General features: G+C 40.4%; 1 protein-coding gene across 8 annotated transcripts in view; it reads right to left on the bottom strand.

Annotated features, from left to right (window-relative positions):
* The window catches only part of kmt2ca (lysine (K)-specific methyltransferase 2Ca), a 161,217-nt gene that overhangs the window by 56,256 nt on the left and 83,850 nt on the right, over positions 1 to 21,111 (bottom strand). For 7 of the 8 annotated variants that reach the window (XM_034305542.2, XM_034305559.2, XM_034305563.2 and 4 more), the window contains exons 13-15: positions 12,013 to 12,108; positions 9,998 to 10,818; positions 5,222 to 5,341 (exon numbers count right to left, since the gene is read on the bottom strand). In XM_034305542.2, coding sequence (XP_034161433.2) covers positions 5,222 to 5,341; positions 9,998 to 10,818; positions 12,013 to 12,108 — 1,037 coding nt within the window. The remainder of the gene's footprint in view (positions 1 to 5,221; positions 5,342 to 9,997; positions 10,819 to 12,012; positions 12,109 to 21,111) is intronic. The other variant, XM_034305555.2, reaches the window with a different exon arrangement.

The raw sequence follows: 21,111 nt of genomic DNA on the forward strand, positions 1-21,111 counted from the left end.
CTTGCTCTGCACAAAATGACACAAATGCACAAGGTAGAATCATAAATCAATAATATTTGGTTTAATTTTTGCATTTTCTCTTGACTAATATTCAATGCCATTTTAGTCAGAGTACAATTGACTAAAATTAATCAATATGACGATATACTGAGTAAATTTAAAGGATAGTTTTTGTCTTCTGACGAAAATATGCTATTATATTATCATTATATCAGTTGCATAAAATGGTCTTAAAATGACAATAATATCGTTTATCCCAATTATCTCTTTAGTTATCGTGGCAGGCCTACTCATCTGATTGTCCTGGTAATCGCAAAGTTAGGACAAAATTCATCATTTGGTGCTCAAACGACACACATGAATCACAGAGGCTGGTCAGTGGAGTCTAGATGAAAGCAATCTGCCAAGGAATACCAGAAAAAAATAATAAAATAAATGAATCTGTTACAGTAACCAGGCTGTGTATGAGGATATTTCTCAAATCATGTTAAAGAGGGTTACAGCTCCAGTGCCAATGTAAAATTAATGCAAGGCCTTAACGCAAAATACAAAGAGGCTAAACACCACAATAATCACAGTGGATACAGAATTACTCTACAATGGTACAACCTTCTAGTGTTGAGGCTGCTGGTAAAAGCTGCTGTTTTCAGATGAGCACACTTTGTCCGGCAATGATGTAAACACAGGAACTGGATGTGTCATAACACCACAAACCTTGCAAACCACAAACCAGACCAGAACTGACGCATACTCGTCCTATATTGAATCACATCAGTGTTGAATCGAATCGCATTCATGCTGAATCGAATCACATCAGTGCTGAATCAAATCGTATCTGTGCTGAATTGAATCATATTTATGCTGAATTGATTCATAGTGGTGCTGAATTCAACTGCATCGGTGCTGAATCAGGTCATACCCGTGCTGAATCTAATTGTATTGGTGCTGAATTGAATCATATTTATGCTGAATTGATTCATATTGGTGCTGAATTCAATTGCTTCAGTGCTGAATCAAATGGAATCAGTGCTGAACTAAATCATACATGTGCTGAATTGATTCATCTTGGTGCTAAATTGAACTGTATCAGTGCTGAATTGAATCATATCAATGCTGAATCGAATCCTATTCATGATGAATCAAATTATACCAACAAATAATCAGTGCTTAATTGAATCGTACCAGACAAGTAGTGAACTGAAGCGTTTGGCGATGTTAGTTGTTTAATTTATTGTTTCTGTAGTGTATATACTTCGTGAAGCCTATCACACTGTCTGAAAGTAGGAGATTCACACCCCTGATTTTAATGTGTGAAAGTTGCTATATTATTATTATTATTATCATTATTATTATTAATATTATTATTGATACTTTACCTGAAGTGAAAGGTTTTTAGCACTATAACTTGAGTAAATAAATGGAAGCTATATATATATATATATATATATATATATATATATATATATATATATATATATATTTTTTTTTTTTTTACTGTTAATTTGACTGTTTTATTATTATGATTAATTTTAGAATTTCTATTACATTTTTTATTTCCTGCTTCTTCCTTCATGCTGTTTTTTATTTGCCTTTTTTTCCTTTCTAAAGCTTTTTGAGCTGTATTGTATTGTACGGAAAATGTGGCATTTCGAGCAGGGAAATCATTTGGGAAAGGCGTGGCACAGGCTTTATCATGCACACGCAGGAAGATAAGCAATCAACGGTTTCTTCTCATTTCTTTAATTGCACTTCCTCATTTCCTTTCCTTGCATCATTTCCCCATATCCTGGCTCCTCCCTTTGAGAAGAAGATGAAGGGAAGCTAGGAGAAGATATATTGTACATATTTGCCATGCGAGACGTCCCATGCTCGCTGGAGCGTCACTTACACACCAAATTAACGTCAATCTTAATAATTATTATAGCTTATACAGTATGTGGATGTTTGAGCCTATATACAGAAAAGGCACTTCTAATATGGATGTCTTTTATAGAAGTCTGTTTTTAATTGATAAAACAATTTGGGCAAGACGTGTTTTAAGACGCAGATTATGTGGAGCGTCCACCGTACAAGTCCTTGTGTAGTTACCATAGAAACAATAACGTATTAAACCAAGAGCGTTAATATAAACCTGTGATTGATTAATCTGAACTGTGACATCAGAGACTTCAAGAATTCAACAGCATTTTGTGTTTATTTAATTCTTGTTAAATTTGTACTTGTTGTCCTTGTCTTATTCTCGTAGACTACAAAACACCAGCGGGTAGAAAGTGTGTGTGTGTGTGTGTGTGTGTGTGTGTGAGTGTCCTTGCTCTGGATGCCTTGTCTCTCCTCGATTATTCTGAGCACAGTTTAAAGAATTGATGAATTAATGATGGCAGACTTCAATCGATTTCTGGATTACATTGTGACTCCACCTCAAAAATAAAATGATGCCCGTACAGGCTGTAAGTGAACTGCTGTCTCGAGCCAAAGCAAACAAACACTAATTAAATAAATAATGCATCAATTTAATAAACGATGTACCTGTTGCCTTATCTTGCAAAGATTTCATGCACAGAAGAAGCGACATAAATGCTAAAGAATGCTCAGTTAAGATGGCGTTAATAAATACACAGAGAACTACTCATTATGTCTGTGTGCACTGTGGCCTCAACAGTAAGTAAAATTAGAGCTGAACAATCAGTCACAGATTAATCAAATCTCCCTGCAATTACTCAATCTTCAAAACCGCCATTTAACCACAGCACCACTGAATCAAAATTAGTTTCCTGCCTAAATCTGCATCTAGGTTTTAAACAAAACGCAAAGTTAGAGGAGTCTGGTTTGTATTGTGAATCTCTAAAAGTGCAAAAAAGCAATTTTTGTGGTCTGTAAAATTACAGGTAGATTTGTGGTGCGCTTTCAGTATAGGACTTTGAACTCCGGGCTTATTCCTGTACGACTTCCTAATTACAAGCACAATCATCAAATCACAATTTTTACCCACTATAATTTTTCGCAACAATAAAACAAAATGACTGCTGCAATGTCTCGAGTTGCCAAGTGTGACAAAACCAGCTCAATGTTCATTTAAAACCAGCTTAATGTTCAAACATTAAACTTCAAACCTATGGTTATCACTGCCAAATTATACTAACATGACATTAAAAAAAAAAAAAGAAGCAATACTAAAATCACTCTGTCTGCCTATACTGTAGAGATTGCCTAGAGTCTCATCTTATTACATATTGTGAAAATATTAATACAGAATTAAGAAATAAAGAACCCAATTCACTGACATAAAACAAGCACATTTATACAGAAAACAGTCCCTATCCATTCACTTTAGGCTGTAACACAATGCCACAATCTGTATCTGGTTATTTCTCCAAATATCTGAATCCAGATTTAAAAACGAAGTGGGCGTAGCATAAACTGGAAGGTTTTTTTTCTACTAAGAAAGAAGGGAAAAAAAAAAAAAACACTGGAAAAACCACAGCGGTAGAAATGTCAGCAGCGTCAGCATGGTGTGTGAATTCTGTCTCTGACTCTTCCTCATCCGCAGCAGTTCATAATCAGTCGCAGCTAGAGACGTGCGTGCATTTAAAAAAAAAAAAAAAATCCCACTCACGCTGTTATTCTTTTTGTTTGCCCCTTTGCTGCTCGCAATATTTACGAAATAATTTAGTCTCCAAAATATAAATGAATCATCAGGCAGATTTAAACCAGAGTGACCCTGATCAGGCGGTTACTAAGGATGAATGAATGTAAATGAAGGTTAATGAACGTGGTGTTTGTTTGTCTGACGTTTTTTGTTGCGTCCTGCGGGAACTCAAAGTACAGGGTGATTAAAAGGAATGGTAACGCTTACTGGTAACAGCTTTCTTTACTTTTATATTACAATACTGTTGTTTTATTGCTGTGAAAGTAGAGATCCTTTAAAGGAATTAAATTACAATTTAATTTCTGTAATCAGTAACTTAACCGTGTGTAATCCTTGTGTTATAGTGTTCCAGTGTTTCCTGTTATAATGTTAACATTCACAAGGGGTAACTTAGTTTTTTAATCGACCTGCATGTTATTCAGTAACTACTATGAGATTTTCAGTGACAACAATAGGGAATGTGTTCAGTGTGTTCAGTGTGTTCAGGTAGCAGTGAGAGGAGTTTAAGGGGTTAACACGGCCCAAACACAACACACACATCCACTCACTTCAGAGAAATACATCCAAGGCCATTTGATGAGGCATCATGTTTTACACACACACACACACACACACACAGATCATCTCACAGGTTTGCTGAACAATTCATACACTTCTTAACCCAATTTTGGGGTAGCGCCTTGCATCACTCAAATCGCTCTATTTTGCTGATCACTAGTGGGCGTGTCCTATCTTTAGTTTACTGCCAGTTGCCATGGTTTCACAAGGCTAGTATGAAATCCACACAAGCTAGCTGCAGAACGTATACAAAACCACCCATGTGACCATAAATCAAACATCTGTACACTAAAACTAAAATTTGGAGGGAAGTTAACTGTATATATAAAAAATTACTTCTGTGAATGATCGTCTACGTATAGCGTGTGACTGAAAGACCTTTAAAAAAAAAAACTGCTATTCGTCTATTTTAGAAGCTTAAACAGTTTGATGTACTGAAATAAAATGGCGGAAACACCGGGGGTGTTTGGTTTTGTGTAAATCAAACACTTCAAGCATGTAACAGCAGGATTGAGGCTCATTTGGATCAAGAGCTGCGATAAGGAACGGTTACATGATCATTTTCAGTCAAGACAGAACCAGCACCACAGACACACACCAGCATCCCTGACTCCTCCTGCTACTCACCAACTTGCTTCACTTGTCATTTGCATTAAAGCTAAAGTTCACTCAACTTCGTCATGTCAGTTGGCCCAACCACTTTGCATCCCTAAAAGTCGTACTGTCTGTTGTTGTCAAAAAAAATTGTCAGCTCTTAGCTCTCTGGAGACTTGAGGCTCAAATTTATTCACATACCAGAAGCATATAAAATACCAGAAGCAAGTACACATTGCCAAGATGAACTCCCAGCAATAATCAGTGCTATCACTCATCATACAGAGAAAATATGAAGGAAAATACAACTGATTTAGAACAATCTGTTCAAGTATCAATTATTGACCCCGCCCTGTCCTGCTATCTGACACTCCTGTACATGCAACAACCAAGCTCCGCCCACTGCCACAGCCCTTCATTTACCAGTCTCGTCGTCCAGACAAGCTCGCCCTGCTGCTGCCGGTTCTTAGAGCCATCCAAGGCCTCTGAGTGCTCCGGAGACCAGGACGGGGAGCTTACGGCACTACGGCTGCTCCATCCAACCTGAGGGACAGCGGCAGGAGCGGGAACCGGGACGGGGAGAGGGAGGAGGGAGGATGAGTGGAATAAAAGAGTGAACAAAAATGCACAGCCAAATGATGAATCCAACAAAAAAAAATAGCAAAATGAGCAGGCATATGAAAAACAGAAATAACAGGCATATACAGGCATTACATAAAACAAATGCAAACGATACCGATTAGGAGCTTGGGAAAAATCTGATCACATGATGAAATATGCAAAACAATGAGGCACCTATTTTCCTTAACCCCCTGCAGTGACATGAAAGATCTTACATATTCCAAAGTATAATAAATAATATATGCTGACAAATTATTTGGCATTGAGAATTAGATTAAATCGAGTCTTGTTGTAGAGAACTGACTGCAAATCCATTCGTAGTTTCGCAGTTTTGTTATTTTGCCCGGATTATAATCGATCACGCTGCAGAAGTTTGGTATTTTTATCTAGCCGGCATTCTGTGCGATTTTAAAGACGGAGGTTAGCTGTACTATTACTATGAACATTTCATGTTTGTTTTTGCATTTTTATTGGTTTAGCTTTTTATACAACCACCTCATACACTTAAAACTGCAACAGACACATAGACTTATCTCCGTCCAAAAAAAAAAAAAAAAAAAAAAAGGTATAAAACATGACACATTTATTCGAAATAGGGGCATTCGTTACTGACTGGTATCAAAATGTAGGCGTAAACCTCTGAGGAGAATGAATCCAGGAACGACTAAATATTAAATCCAGGGTGGATTTAAACTCGGATCTGTGATCTTCTGCTTACTGGTGTGTAACTGTAATTTTGTCCCCGGAGTGAAACAGTACATTGGGCTGAGTCACTCTTTCCAGACACAGCGAGCTGACAGCAGGCCAGCGAGGCTAAATCCACTCAACACTCGACACGATGCTCCTCGTTATCAAGTGTCAGCCCGTCTCCATGGCAGCGGCAGCGTCTATTTGCGTGTTTACTAAACAAGCGTGATTATGCCAGCGTGACAGCACCGTGATGAGCGCGCCGAGCAAACAGGAATTTCATATAAAGCACCATGGGGAGATTTTAGCTCGTTAACGAGATGATCGGGGCACGGATGTGTAATTATGCTCTGTAACACAATCAGCACGGGGCTTGTGAAAATTATTTTAGCTTATACAGATAACATTAAAAATAAAAAAAAAAAAAAAAAACAGGACCATTAAACCGCTCTATTCTTCAGTTTCAAAACATATCATGTACAGATTTGTCCCAAACTGGCAAGTTCATATCAGGCACTTAATAAAATATGATATACTGTTTTCATACACATAATGCAACGTAAATGGGTTATAACAGAAGAGAAAACATGCAGACACACAAAAATGCAAAAAAGTATGTATCTATGTAATGAAGCTATGAGCGTGAGGTGGGATGGGGGTTAGTAAGAAGAACAGAACCCAAATTCAAGCACATTCCTGTTAATATTCATGCAGCAGAGCAGCAGACAATACATTCAATATAAGGACCGTGTGAGAGAAGGTTAAAAAAAAAAAAAAAAAAGAAAGAATGATGAAGAAGTGGTATTGCTGAATAACGGCCATGCAAAGCGGAATGGGGGAAAAGTTTTGCTCCATCTTCAACCATCTTACTTTCTCCATTAAATTCCAATCTGGCTCTTATGCAACTAAACGCATGAGTGATCATTATGCTGTCTCATAGGAGGGAATGCAGAAAGCAGCAGAAAAGTGGAGTGAGAGAGAGCTACTCTTCTTCCCTTATTCTCTTCAAAACTCACTGTACCCAAAAACTGAGCAGCAAACATCAAGGATGCTAAAAACTGGGGTTGTCACAATACCAAAATGTTCACTTTAATATCAAAAAGGACACCTTGTCCAAAAAAAAGTCATTAAACACATAAAATGTAGATGTTAACATTAAATATTTTCTATCTTTTCATGACTACCAACATGTAACTAAATAATTACAATATTTTTCATTTAATATATTCTAAAATGCTGTGTAGCACTGACCAATCAGGACAAAGGAAGCAGGTTGCTGAGCGTTAAATGTCATCATATACACATCCAAACCTGCACTATTATTAAGCTGAAAAAAAATTAATAAATAACAGCAGCAAGTAGAGGTGCAGGAGACACTCATGCTGTGTGTATCAATTCCTAACTCTATCTTTTGAACAGCAGTATTTCATCACGCTGAATATTCGACTACATAAAAAAATTCAATTAATTTGTGATGGCAATCATGAAGAAGTGAAATCAGTGTCAAGAGCTTCATGGGTACTTGTACAGGAAAAGCAATTTATCATAATCACTGAAACTCTCAATAAAACATTTAGCCAGCAGAACCACCCTGCTGAATCTATGCTGTGGTTTTGATGCTCGTCTCAGCTATTATATTTGCCTGTTCACTAGCAAGTAAGGAAAAAACTATCACCATATCCCACTCTTTGAGTTCATGGTTGCCATAAGCTGAGGGTCTGAAACTTGTTTTCTTTATCCCTTTACCTGCCGCTTGAACCACTGTGTGCATTTCGACCATCTGAGTCGGATTACCACACACAGTTTGATTCACTTATAGCCAAAATACAACATCTCATAACTTGGCCTATTTAATGCAGCATAATTTGTAGTATTGCAAAGTATTGCATGTTACACGCATTTGTTTTCCCTAAAGACTGTAGAAAATCAGTATAACCCAAACAAATGTTGGCTCTTATTTGTATTACAATTCAAACTAACAACTCGAGAATAAATCTTGTTTATGGCAACATCTGTTTCAAAGCTATGTCAAGAAATAGATTAAAATGAGCTCCCTTGTGGCGCAAAAGAAAAGCATTCAGGCTATTGTTGGGGGATCACAAGTCAGGGTTGCCACGGCCTGTTGTGGCCAGGAGTCTAAGAGAGCAAAACTGGTCGTGTGCTATGGATTGGAAGAATCGTGTTAATGTCTCCCGTCAATCAGTGCGACACTAACCAAATATTGGCATCTGTAAGCTCATGTACACAGAAGAGGATGCCATGTGCTAGCATTCACCTTCCCCAGTTGGTAGGTGCTGTGTGATAGGGAAAGACAAGCTAGTGAATCGGAATTAGCAATTGACCAACCTAAGAAGAAAAATGGAGAATAACCAATAACCAGTATCATCTATTACATAAAATATTAGCAGAGCATTAAAGGAGCTAAATAAACGAAAGGCCAAGAGAATTTTACTTATGACATATCACAGCTTTGTTAGGAAGTTAAGGTCAGAGAGCAGGGTCAGCCGCTGTACACTGAGGGTACACCAGCCGCTGGATTAGCTGAGGGTTAAAGGTCATTCTCAATGGGCCAACGGCAACCTAGCCCTGGAATCTGAACTTGCAAACTTCTGGTCATTAGCACAGAAGTTTGATCCATGAGCTAGCATAACCCCCTTATCAGAATTTATACTGTTGAGGTATGGGAACATGAGGGAATTCATAAATGTGCAACTTTCGTACGAGTGTAATATCTGAGCTTCTGATCATAGAACAACCCCTGCCTGGTACATAAATTGTAAGCATCTGGAAATTACTATAATGAAGGTCTTTATAAAGGTAGATGACCCAATCAACATGTAATAAAATAAGATCACTCTAAACCTCTACAAAATACAGTCTCCAAAATAAACTCCAGGCTTCTCTGGACATTACAAAGGAAGTCAGTGGGGGAGAATCTCATCTGCACAACAAAACGTGTTGAGGCACTCTCTTCCTCACTCGCACATCCCCAAAGCCCAACAAGCACACACTCGCATGAGAACACAGAGAAGTGCACGTAACCACAAACACACACACACCAAACAGGAAATCCCAGTTGGACCCCACAAGAGGCGACCACCCTTTAAATTTCACAAGACTGGGAAGGAGCATCCTCCAGAGAAAAGCAGAGGGGAAGGAGGGAGAGATTCGCCATACTGCCAATTCTCATCAAGGACTATATACACAGCCACAAAAGAGGTGATCAAATAAATTAAAACCTTTCTCCAAGTCAAACAAGGTTTTCAAACAAGACACCTGAAAACAACAACCACTAATCTATGGTTTCTCGAGAAATCAAGGCTAGGGAGAAATCAAGCACGGAGATCCCATGTTGCCAAGTTTAATTTTCAATTTCGGATGGCTTGGCCAGTCCTAAAAGAAGAGCACTCAGCATCCTCCCTGTTCCCAAGCTCGGAGTGGAAATGGGTTTGTGTCGTGCTTTCCAGCTCAGTGAACAGCGATCCAAATTATACACCTCCAAAAAGACTCCTTTATTTTCCCTGAGCATCAAACCCTTGGCAGCAGTGCCAATTCCCATCCCCCTACTCTGAGGGGTTATTCAGAGTTATGCACTCCAGAGTGAGGATAGGGGAGGAGTGCCGGGGTGCTTGGGGGGTGGGGTGCTACCGAGAATGAGAGCAAAATAGGGAGAGCAAAAGTGAGAGAGAGAAAAGCAGAGCGAGAGAGAAAGAAAGCACACAAGAACAGCTAAAGCCTTTTGACATTAATTAATATACCCTCCACACTGGTACTAATCATTGTGACTGTGCAAAGGAATAATTACCACACAGCTGCAAAGCTGAATCAGAGAGAGAAGATCTATCAAAAACATGAAGCAGACTAAGGATCTCAGCTTCATCACACACTTACCTGCTTTGCTCTGGGCCTTCCTGGAGAAAACTTCCTCTTGGAGATGGCTGGCTTTCCCATCCCGATCTTTGGGGTGAGGGGGAAGAATGCAGCTGGGGGCACACCAGGGCTGTACCCGGGTGTATTGTGGCCGTGTGTGGGTGTCTCTCTGGGGGAGGCCTCCGCAGAGAAGGGTGACTGGCAAAGCTTGATCGAGCCGTCTGGGGAAAATGCTGGAGAGCGTTTAAGGCTTGGTACCTTGTCTTCCGTGGCAGGAGAGCTGAAGCCTGAGAAGCTGAGCTCGCTGCCAGGCGTAGTATCCATCTCCAGGGTTGGACTGCTCTCTGTTCCCAGCGGAATGCTGACCTCCTCAGGCAAAGCTGGCTCAGATGCCACCTCCTCTTCTTCCTCCTTTGCCTCCTCTGGTTGAGGCATCTTCTGCAGCCCTGGCTCCTTCTCTAGTCCCTCTCCAACATCCTCCACTAAGCCCGAAAGTGACGAGTCTTGAACATTTTTCTCAACTGACTCCTCTGGAGCTGATGCATCCAAATCCATGAGCTCCCCCATGGCCGGTGGGAAAGGCTCAGGGTGGGATTCTTTGGTAGGTGAAGTGAGCAGGACTTTCGAAGCATCCACCATATTTGGTTCCACCTCAGCTTGCTCAGGTTTGGGCATGATCTCTTGCTCCTTCCCAGTTTCCATTGGTGTGATAGCATTACGTGACTCCTCATCATCTTGGTCCACCACAGCAGCACAACACTGGGAAGCAAGTGGAGATGCTAAGGCAGACGAGCCCTCAGTCAAAGTAACAGTCACCTGGATCTCCTGAGCAGGCTCTACACCTGTAAAAGGGACAGAACAAGAGGAGTACAGAATTTCAATTCACTCAATTTTAATAAATTTAAGCATTTAGCATTTAAGACATTAGACATCTGTACATAATCAAGAATACAGTACTACAAATATTTTCCCAAGTCCCAGTGAGGCAACAACTTGAGCAAGCATACTAAGATGGTTATTAGAGTTCTAAAGAGGTTCTACCAGAAACACTTTGGTATATGGAGCCCTGAGATACAAATCAGAGAATACTTTAGTATTTGAGATTTGATTTTTTTATTAAGATTATGTAATAAGTGTCATCAATCCATTTCAGAGTCTGAGATAAACAGAGTTCAGTAAAATCTACAGATATCTACAGTCTTAAACAATAAAGTTCCTCAATGGCTCCATGTCTTAGCTTCCTGAAAAAGGACTCTACTGATAAGGAAAAACTCTTGTTATAGGGCTCCACACAGTATATTACGGGTCCTGGCAGATAGGCAAACTTAGTAAGGCTTTAGTTGTATATCTTTTTAGCAAAGACATCATTAACTCAGTTTTGCAGTCATGGATACAGACAGAGCTCAGTAGAACACATCTACTCTCCCAGAAAAAACCCAGAGGCACTAGCCAAATGATTCTTTAGAGATCTAGGTTTAATGTTTTATAAGATAATCTAAGAACCACTCTACAGTCTATGTCCAATTTTGATCCAACTCACACAGTTTTAATATTTAGGTTAAAAAGTCTTGATTAGATAGAGCTAGCCAGATTAGTTGAGCTTGTCGTTAGAGCTCAAATGTCATGACGAAGATCTGATAAAAAAATAAATAAATAAACAAACAAACTGGGGCCCAGTTAACAATAACAAGGGGAAATTTGAAAACACTTTTTTCTTTTTTGCCTTTCCATCCACACCAGAATGTGTTCAAATCCACTCTCCAAAGTGGATACATCTGAAAACTCCATTTTCACATATATAGCATGGATAGGAGAAAACATAGGTTTTTGAAAAGCACCAGTGTATGACTGTCATGTGATCTTCACAATTCCAAGATGGCAGAACCTTTTGTGGTGCTTTTATCTGTATCACAGAGGTGTGCATCAGGACCGGGATCTCACGGGACCCAACAACAGCTGACTTGAGCACTGAAGTGGAGTGAAATGAAACAGGAAAATAGAGAAGTGTGTCACCAAATAGAAAACTAATCACCCACCTGATGGAGACTCTTTTGGTTCTTCAGGAACAGGAAGTACAGCGTTATCTGGTTCCAGTGAAACTGAAACTTCCTCTTCAACAGCCATGAAAGCTCCTGCAATGGCAAGGAAAACACCAAACAAATGCAATTATTTTATCCATTGAAAAACCACTTGAAACCTTAGAACAAATACTTGTGAATAAAATTTTTAAAAAGGCTGTTTTTTTTCAGCTACTCATGTTGTGACAAATTTGTTTATAAGGAAGTCCTGTGGCACTACTACTATCATTAAATTCCAACCTTATGACTCTGCATTTAAAATGTTGGCAAAGTGGCTGGGCTTTGTTCCAGAAAATGCTTGGATTTGAATAATGTGTGTTATGTAATATTTTCAGGTCAATGAGAAGATAATTTAATTGGCAGAGCACATGTAAGCAGCACTCAGCTCTAAACATGAGATGGATATATTTTTAACTCAATTTCTGCACTTCTTCAGTAAAGAGCGCTGCCTTATCGTAGCTAATAAAACTGAGAGCATCTAGAAGCGTTTTAATATGCAATTATTACTCAGCAAGGAATAAAAACAAATGGGTCATGCTGTTATTGGAAAATAATCCACAATGCAGTGGTGTGACGAAGTGGAGTTACTGTTACCAACCAACATTTGATTATTTTCCTATAAATGCACATCCTGAAGTGTTTTCTTCCTCTTATACCACAGCAAATTTGCCAACTATAACAATTTGGTGTGGTTGTGTGCTATCAAATCTGTCATTATACAAAACTAATCAACTCTTTCTGACCAATCAGAATTGAGAATACACAGTGCTATTGTATAAATGATGTATGATTTATGGGAGTTATGAGATGTTTGGTATGATATTAAATATCGAAGTGTATTAACGATGAACTTCAAACATCAGCACAATCACAATGGACTTGAATAGTAACCAAAAAACCCCACATCTCTCCGAGTCACTCAATTCTACTGCTCATTCTTCCAGCCATCCCTCTCTCGCTGCTTCATGACGAGCACTAACAGCGCAACCCATCGAGGCAGGCATCACCATGGCAACATATTCGCCCGTGCCATACTTGTTAGACCGAGCTGATACGAAGCCCGCTGGGGAAAAACCAAGTTCATAAACAAACACTGGCTGTGCTGTTAGCTCTTAATTTAACTCTCGTACCCAAAGCAGAGCTTCCAGGAAATGGGAACAGAGAGAGGAAAATACGGCTCATAAATCAAAAAGGGGCATTTAATATAGACGATGTACACAGCCTTCAGGCAGAGTTGGTTTTAAGAAAATCAGATTAAGCATTAATAAACATGTGTTTTACAATAAACATCGCTGTGTTGAAACGTAATATGTGAGTGAATTTCCTGCGGGTTTCTTTAACAAGCAGCATAAATAATCATGAGGGTGACAAAATGACAAACTTCATGGCATCACCATCTCTGGCATTAATCTTACACACAGTGACAAAATGAATCGCAGAAGGTGTAAGGATTCGTTCGAAGAGTCATGGACACAACAGCAGGCCTTACAGAGTTCACAAATTCAAAAATAATGATGTAATAAAAATGTGCTGTGTTAATACAGGTTTACGTGGTATGATTTCGGGTCAGACCTTGCTGCTGCAGACAAAAAATGGAGGAAAAAAAAAAAAAAAAGTTTGACCAGTGGGAGAAATTTTTTATTTAAAATGAGCGCAGCTATGATGCTTGTCCAAAAGCCACCAATAGGATGACGCCAAACTCACAGGAAAGCTATGAGTATTGGTGAGTGTTGAAGTGAAGTGAAGTGACTTGTGGCCAAGTGTGGTGACCCATACTCAGAATTTGTGCTCTGCATTTAACCCATCCAAGTGCACACACACAGTAGTGAACACACACACACCCGGGGAGCAGTTGGGGGTTCGGTGCCTTGCTCAAGGGTCTCACCTCAGTCGTGGTATTGAGGGTGGGAGAGAGCGCTGGTCATTCACTCCCCCCACCTACAATCCCTGCTGGACCTGAGACTCGAACCCACAACCTTCAGGTTCAACTTCAGGTTGCAAGTCTGACTCTCTATCCATTAGGCCACGACTGCCCCCCAGGTGAGTTGGTTGGTGAGTATTAGTGATGGCAAAATGTAACTAATCACAGTTCTATCATGACATGGCTCCAAAAGATGCGGCGAGGAAAGAAAGAAGTAAAAAAAAAAAAAAGTATGTGGATCCCTGACCATCACACTGATATGTGGTTCTTCTCCAAAGTTTAAATCACACAATTGTATAGAATGTCTTTATTTGCTGTAGTATTACAATTTCCCTTCGCTGAAACTAATAGGCCCAAACCTGTTCCAGCATGACAACTAACACATATGGGCGTGATGGTCAAGCGTACATAAACATGTGGCCATATTGTGTATTCTAGTGCAGTTGTGACATGTTGTCACTGCCAGATTCTCTTCAAAGAAAGAGTGATACAGTACTAAGGAAAAACAGCCTGGGTTTATTTGAGTTTGTGTGGTTAAAGCGTGTGTGTGTGTGTGTGTGTGTGCACCTGCAGAGGCAGAATAGACAGACACTAGAGAGAGAGAGAGAGAGAGAGAGAGAGAGCTGTGCAGCAGTGATTTGGAGCGATAGACGGCAATGACACCGTGGTGAAAAACGCAGTGTTTTACAGTGCACAGTGATGAAAGTCCTGTCAACACTGTACACTGCTATTTATAATCCAGGGGGAAGAAGCGCAGCTTACTGTACATCTCTCCCTCACACACACACACACACACACACACACACACACACACACACACACACACACACACAGTGAGAGAGAGGGAGCGAGCGAGAGACATACATGTTTCAGCACTACATCTACATATATCTAATACACATACACATGCTTGGACAGATAGAGATATGGAAGTTTTCAACAATCTCATGAACGAAAGCTACACACTCAGGATTTTAAAACTGCTAAATGTTTAAAGGCAAGGTGTTAAAGACATTGAGAAAGGCAGCAAGTGAGACAATGAGAGAGCCAGAGAGATAACGAGACAGAGAGAGAGAGATGGAGAGAAAGAGACAGTGAGAGAAAGAGACAGACAGAAAAGGAGACAGAAAGAGAGATAGAGAAGGACAGAACAAGACAGTAAGAGAGACAGCAAGTGAGACAGTGAGAAACAATGAGAGAGAGAGAGAGAGAAAGAGACGGTGATAGACAGTGGCAGAAAGAAAGAGACAGATAGGGACAAAGAGACAGTGGTAGAACATGAGAGACAGAGAGAGAGAAAGACAGAATTACAACTTTATAAATCTGAAAGAATGCAGGCTAATAATGAATTCTATGAACTAAAATATAATTTTCAGTGTGAGTGTATAGAATTATGATATTAGACTATGACGAGTGGTGAGAGAGGGAGCAGAGAAGAATAACGTGAGAGCTGATGAGTTTCAGGTGTGAGGAGCCGCAGTGCCTGCAGGAAACCTCGGCTCTCCTCCACAGAGAGACGGCGAGGTGTTTCCAGCAGCCATTAGCTCACGTTAGGGTGTGATGGTGACACAGCTCTGCTTATCAGATCAGCCGTGAAGCCTCGCTCACTCGTTCCCTCGCTCCCTCGCTCCCTCCGGGTCCCAGAGCACGCCTCAGAGACGAGCCTTCCCTACAGCCGTGGCAAACTGAGCGAACGAGCAGCACGAGGCTTCAGCACACATTACACGCTCTGCAGATCAGCTCGCAGCTCGTCTTCATTAAGATGTGAAAAAAAAAAAAAAATCATCAGACGCATCACTACTTTTACAGCTATTACTGGCACCTCTGTTTCAAATGGCTCTAAAAACAAAACTATGATGTTAAAATGGCTTCCTCTTTTTAAACCACAGCGCTGTGGAATGCTTCTGATTGGTCAGAAGGTGGTGATTAGTTTTCTCTAACAGCAGCTCTGACAGTAATGCAGCTGCACATCACACGTTTATATTAATGCTCTCGTTCTAATACGTTATCGTTTCTATAGTAACAGCTCGTGAACGGGGACTTGTACGACAGATGCAACCTTAAAATCTGCGTGTATTTGTTGAGATGGTAAAACATTTATGGTTAAATAGCAGTCAGAGATAACTAAGATTTCCAACATCTTCAGGACAGAGGAGTTTATGTTTTGCAGTTTCTTGCTAATACGACGACCTGCGTTTTTTTTTTTTTTTTTTTTTAAGCAGGGACTTGTCTTGCAGACATTAAATTTAAATGCATCAATAAACAGATAAAAAGTAATGTCATTCCCTAATAAATTTAAAAAGTCACATTTGCTGTGGTTTAAGAGGAATAAAACACTTTGAGATGCGCTGTTACAGGAAATAAATCAACTTTGGGATGGTAACAGTAAATCGTCATTAATTATTCTCCCATAACAGCATGACAGTGTGTTTTATTGGTTACTTTACATAACTATATAGAACTTTGTATTTTGAGCTGATGATATTCACAGGCAGTGGCTTTGGAACAAGTCAACCCGTCACAGGAAATTAACAAAATAATGCTTCTTTAATTTTTTATTTCTTTATTTTATTTCTTTAGCAACCTGATGTTAAGTGTAGTATGGAACTTGCTAACTTGTCCATGCTAGCCTTTTTCAGACATCTGGTTTCAACCCAGAAAATAGTGAGAAGTTTAATATTTTATACACTTTCACTCAGTACAGAGCACCGGAGAGGGAGAATATAAAGCGAACGCCGTGCTGAGCAGGGGGAGGTTAAGGGTTTTACTCAGGCCTGGGTCTGGGATTTGAACTTTCACCTCACAAGAGCAACACGGCGTATTAGCATAATCCACTGAGGCGAGAACCACGCCATCATGCGTGTCCTTCTTTTCAGCTGTGTCAGGATGATGCAGTGATGAATCCAGACGTGTGCAGGTGACCTGGCGTGTAGCTCGACACCGCTGGGAATTTCCTCACAACGTATCATATAACCACAGCAGAGACATGAGTCCGAGCTTCAGCTTCAACTTACAGCCAAACCCATCAATATGTGCTTTCCTGAGGAGTGTGTGTGTGTGTGTGTGTGTGTGTGTGGGCACCAATGCAAAAACTGTAACTCAGCAAACATAAACATCAAATATTTCTCATTAAGAGAAATAAACACAAGACTATTAACTGCCTTTCTAGACATTTTTACTCATTTCAGTTTAGAAACTGTTATATTCCACTAGCAGATAATTACCTGGTAATGGAATAACAAAGGAATAAAACACTTTGAGTCATGTAGTTATAGGAAAATAATCAGTGACACTGAGTGTGATGAAGTGGAGCTACTGTTAACACACACAAGTTGATCATTTTCCTTTAACAGGACATCCGGAACTTTTTTATTCCTCTTTTACCACAGCAGCTTGCCAGAGGTTACAGTTTTATTTCTAAAAGAATGACATGAGGTTTTATCCATATATAGTTATATTTAATATTGTGGAACATCAACAAAACAAGTTCGTTCCTGTTCCTGTTCTGTTTTATAGCAGCTATAAACCATCGCTCCCTCACCAGCCTCTCGTCATGCTACTGAGAAAGAGCAAAGTGTAAACTACTCTGTCCAGATGATGTCAGAAAATTTAATGGCTTTATCTCTGACTGTTACAAAGTGCTGACACTGGAGACTCCTTCCACTGCAGAGTCATGGGTGAACTCTGTGGGCAAACATGCAATGTGACCTAGCCTGTGGTTGGGCATTAGCAATGAGGCGGACCAAAGACCATTCATTCCAAGATGGATGACTCTGAGGAGCTGCTTTGTTCTGCAGGTGTAGAAAGCGTCATGAAATTTTAACAGTGCCACCTGCTGGACCGGAGAACTCGCACCAGAGAACTCGCGCCAGAGAACTCGCGCCAGAGAACTCGCGCCAGAGAACTCATGGCATAATCGAGAACTCGTACTGAAGAATTCACACTGGATATCTCATATTTGAGAACTTGTACTGGTGAACTTGTACTGGATAACTTGTACTGGCGCATTAATATCAGCGAATTTATAATGGCGCACTCATAATGGAGAACCCATACTGGAGAACCCACACATGAAGGATAAAACAGAACCATAGAGAGCATGTGAGCTTGTGCATACTGTATTAAAAGGCTGTTTAATCACCAGAAGCTGGGACCTTCTCAACCTCGCTGATGAAACCTTGAAGCTTAAATACGTCCAATATCTTTCCTGAAGTGCTTTTCCTAAGTGTAGGACATTACTGCTATGCTGGTTTCATCTTCTCACAACCATCCCAGACATTATCTACACATTGATTACGCTGAGGTCTTAAGAAGGGAGGCTTCTTCTAACACAAGTGGGAGGTTGAGTCTTGATTAGTGGCTCCTCTGCCTCTCTAGGGCGCCTGAGGAGAGAGCAACAAGAGAGGAAACGAGTGCACTGCTTCCTTCTCAGGCGGCTGGCTGAAGCCCAACACGTCCGGCTCACAAAGACGCCTCACGGCTCCGCGCCCACACACGCCAACACCCACCCACCATCTCTCGCTCCACACACAGAAACGCATTCACACGGGGAATAAGAGACTGCAGGGGGGAAGAAATCTCCGAGAATCCACACCACAATTCATCTCACTGCCGTCGGCCCAGAGGAAGGCTGCGTTTTCATTAGACCCGGTAATAACGGCTGCAAAAAAGAAAATAGGATTCGCTTTTAGCGTTCTGGGGCTCGAGGATAGGTCACCAGCTGGTGATGGGAATACAGGGAGCCGTACTGCAGGACTTTTCTCTCTCTCTCTCTCTCTCTCTCTCTCTCTCTCTCTCGAACCCTCTGTGAGGTCTAGAGATCTCTTTCATTTCGAATGAGTTAGCAGGAACCTTCTAACTTCTCATATTTTTGGATGGGAAGCAATTTAGGATTCAGATAGTAAGAAATATACCACAATGGCTTGTGCTGAGAAAGGAAAATAATCAACAATGGTGTGGTGTGATGAAGCAGAGTTACTGTTGCCACCCTGAAGTCGCCTGCACATAGCAAAGAGTTTTATTCCTCTTATACCCCAGCAATTTGCTGAAGAATTTTATTAAAGAATGTCACGCTGACATTTTTATCCTTTTAGAGTTACAGATAATGTTTTGGAATGTCCATGAAACAAGTTCCTATCATCACTTACGTTACAGCAGCTACAAACAGTTGTTCTCTCCCCTCCTCTTTTCTCTCTAAAAGTTAATAAGACAAAAATACACAGCTTGTCATGTTACCGAGAAATCTATAAAGCATAAACTCCTCTGTTCTGAAGATATCAGAAAAGTTACAGCTTCACCGATGACTGTTACAAAGTGCTGACACTGGAGACATAAATGCTGAACTCCCAACCATAGCAACAATTATGCATGTTTTTAATCGGTTTATGAGGACTGAAATATTTCACCATTTTACCTCCAATAGCTGGAAATAAAAGATTTATATAAATAAAACTGTCACGTCTCAACAAACAAAAAATTGTTCCAAAAGGAACAACATGCTTTAGCTTTTATTTACAAGAGCCGAAAGAAACAAAAGGTTGCACCATGACTCAGGACATTCACACACCACTCAGACCTCCAGTGAGGTAATGGAGTAACAAAAGCCAGAGGAAAAAAATCTCAGAATGCAAATGCAGGCTATTCAAATAAAGACAAACGAGCACATTACTGTGTCACCACGACGCAGCTCACGGGGTCAGGATCCGAGGAGAGGAAGGTCGTCATGGGTCCAGCACAAGTTAATGCATGGAGCTAAAACACAGAGCTCTTTAATCTCCTCCACACACTCTCTCTAATGCACATCACTTTGTAGACAAATGAAGTCTAGACCAACGTTTCGCTTTTTTGTTTACCTAATAACGATAAAACACAGTGTGTTGGCACGGAAGAGGAAAACCTTATATACAAATGTAAATAAAGACGTTCTTTTTGATGACCACTGAAGCATGGAAATATTTGTCAGTGGTGTATTTAATACAGAAAACAGCTTATTTCTGTATTTCATGGTTTTATTTAGCTAGGTAAGTCTAGCTGATAACAAGCCACTCATGTCAATCGTAGTCTGTCGCTTGTGTGTGTGCAGCGACGCTAACTGATGTTGCTCGTGGGCGTGGCTTGTCCAGGACTTTTATTACTTCCAATAAGAAATGTTGTAGCTTTATTAGTTAAATAACACACTAATCACCGTGACAACTGTGTGTGATTTACAAGTTATGTGCTCAACTTCGTACCAGGAAAAAGGCTGCGTTTAAAAATAAACAGCGCTCTCACCGCCACGGCCCGGGTTCGATTCCCGACTAAGGGGAACCAACCCCAGCCACTCGCGTGGCTTGCAGTGCCGGGCGGGAGGGTTGCATCAGGAAGGGCATCCAGTGTAAAAGCTCTGCCAAATCAAACATGCAGACCAATGATCTGCTGCGGTGACCCCTAACGGGAGCAGCCGAAAGAACAACGATCAATATGTGACCAACTCTGCGCAGAGTATGAGGTAGACCCAGTGTTAATTTTTGCATGATAATGACCTAGAGAAAAATTACTTTAAAACTATCAGTTATCAGTGAGTTACAGCCAGATCACCTCACTAGCCTGTTACGCTACTCACAGTTTAAAATCATGGATTTTTTTTTTTTTTTTTTTTTACACACCAGCTGTCTGTCCCTTTTTTTATTATTAAAAAAACAAGAGTCGATGTATGATCATTTCACTTGTTGGCTTTTGATTCGACGCATTGACCCGAATCACTAGTCACACACCCAGACAGAGGATGCTAGAGAAGCGACAGTGTGAAGCTGAACTGGTGATGAGGTGATGCACATGGAAATCAAATGCAAATCTACAATATTTATGATGTATTCAAAACACACATGCAACGCTATTTCACAGACAGTTGGGAAAAACAAATGACTCGTCTGTAGGATCATGTGATCTTTACTAACGAGTCTCAGAGTTTCCTGCATTCGCACAATACAGAGCACAAAACTGTGAAAAAGCAGCTTTCTCTCAGTCTACCTGCCCACACACACACACACACACACACACACACACACACACACACACACACACACAGCTGAAGTGACAAAGACACTGTAATTACAGCGGTGACAGCAGAGAGGCCAACACATTACATCTCTGTCAGT

The sequence above is a fragment of the Pangasianodon hypophthalmus genome, chromosome 1, assembly GCF_027358585.1.
Source record: "Pangasianodon hypophthalmus isolate fPanHyp1 chromosome 1, fPanHyp1.pri, whole genome shotgun sequence".
Lineage (NCBI taxonomy): Eukaryota > Metazoa > Chordata > Actinopteri > Siluriformes > Pangasiidae > Pangasianodon > Pangasianodon hypophthalmus.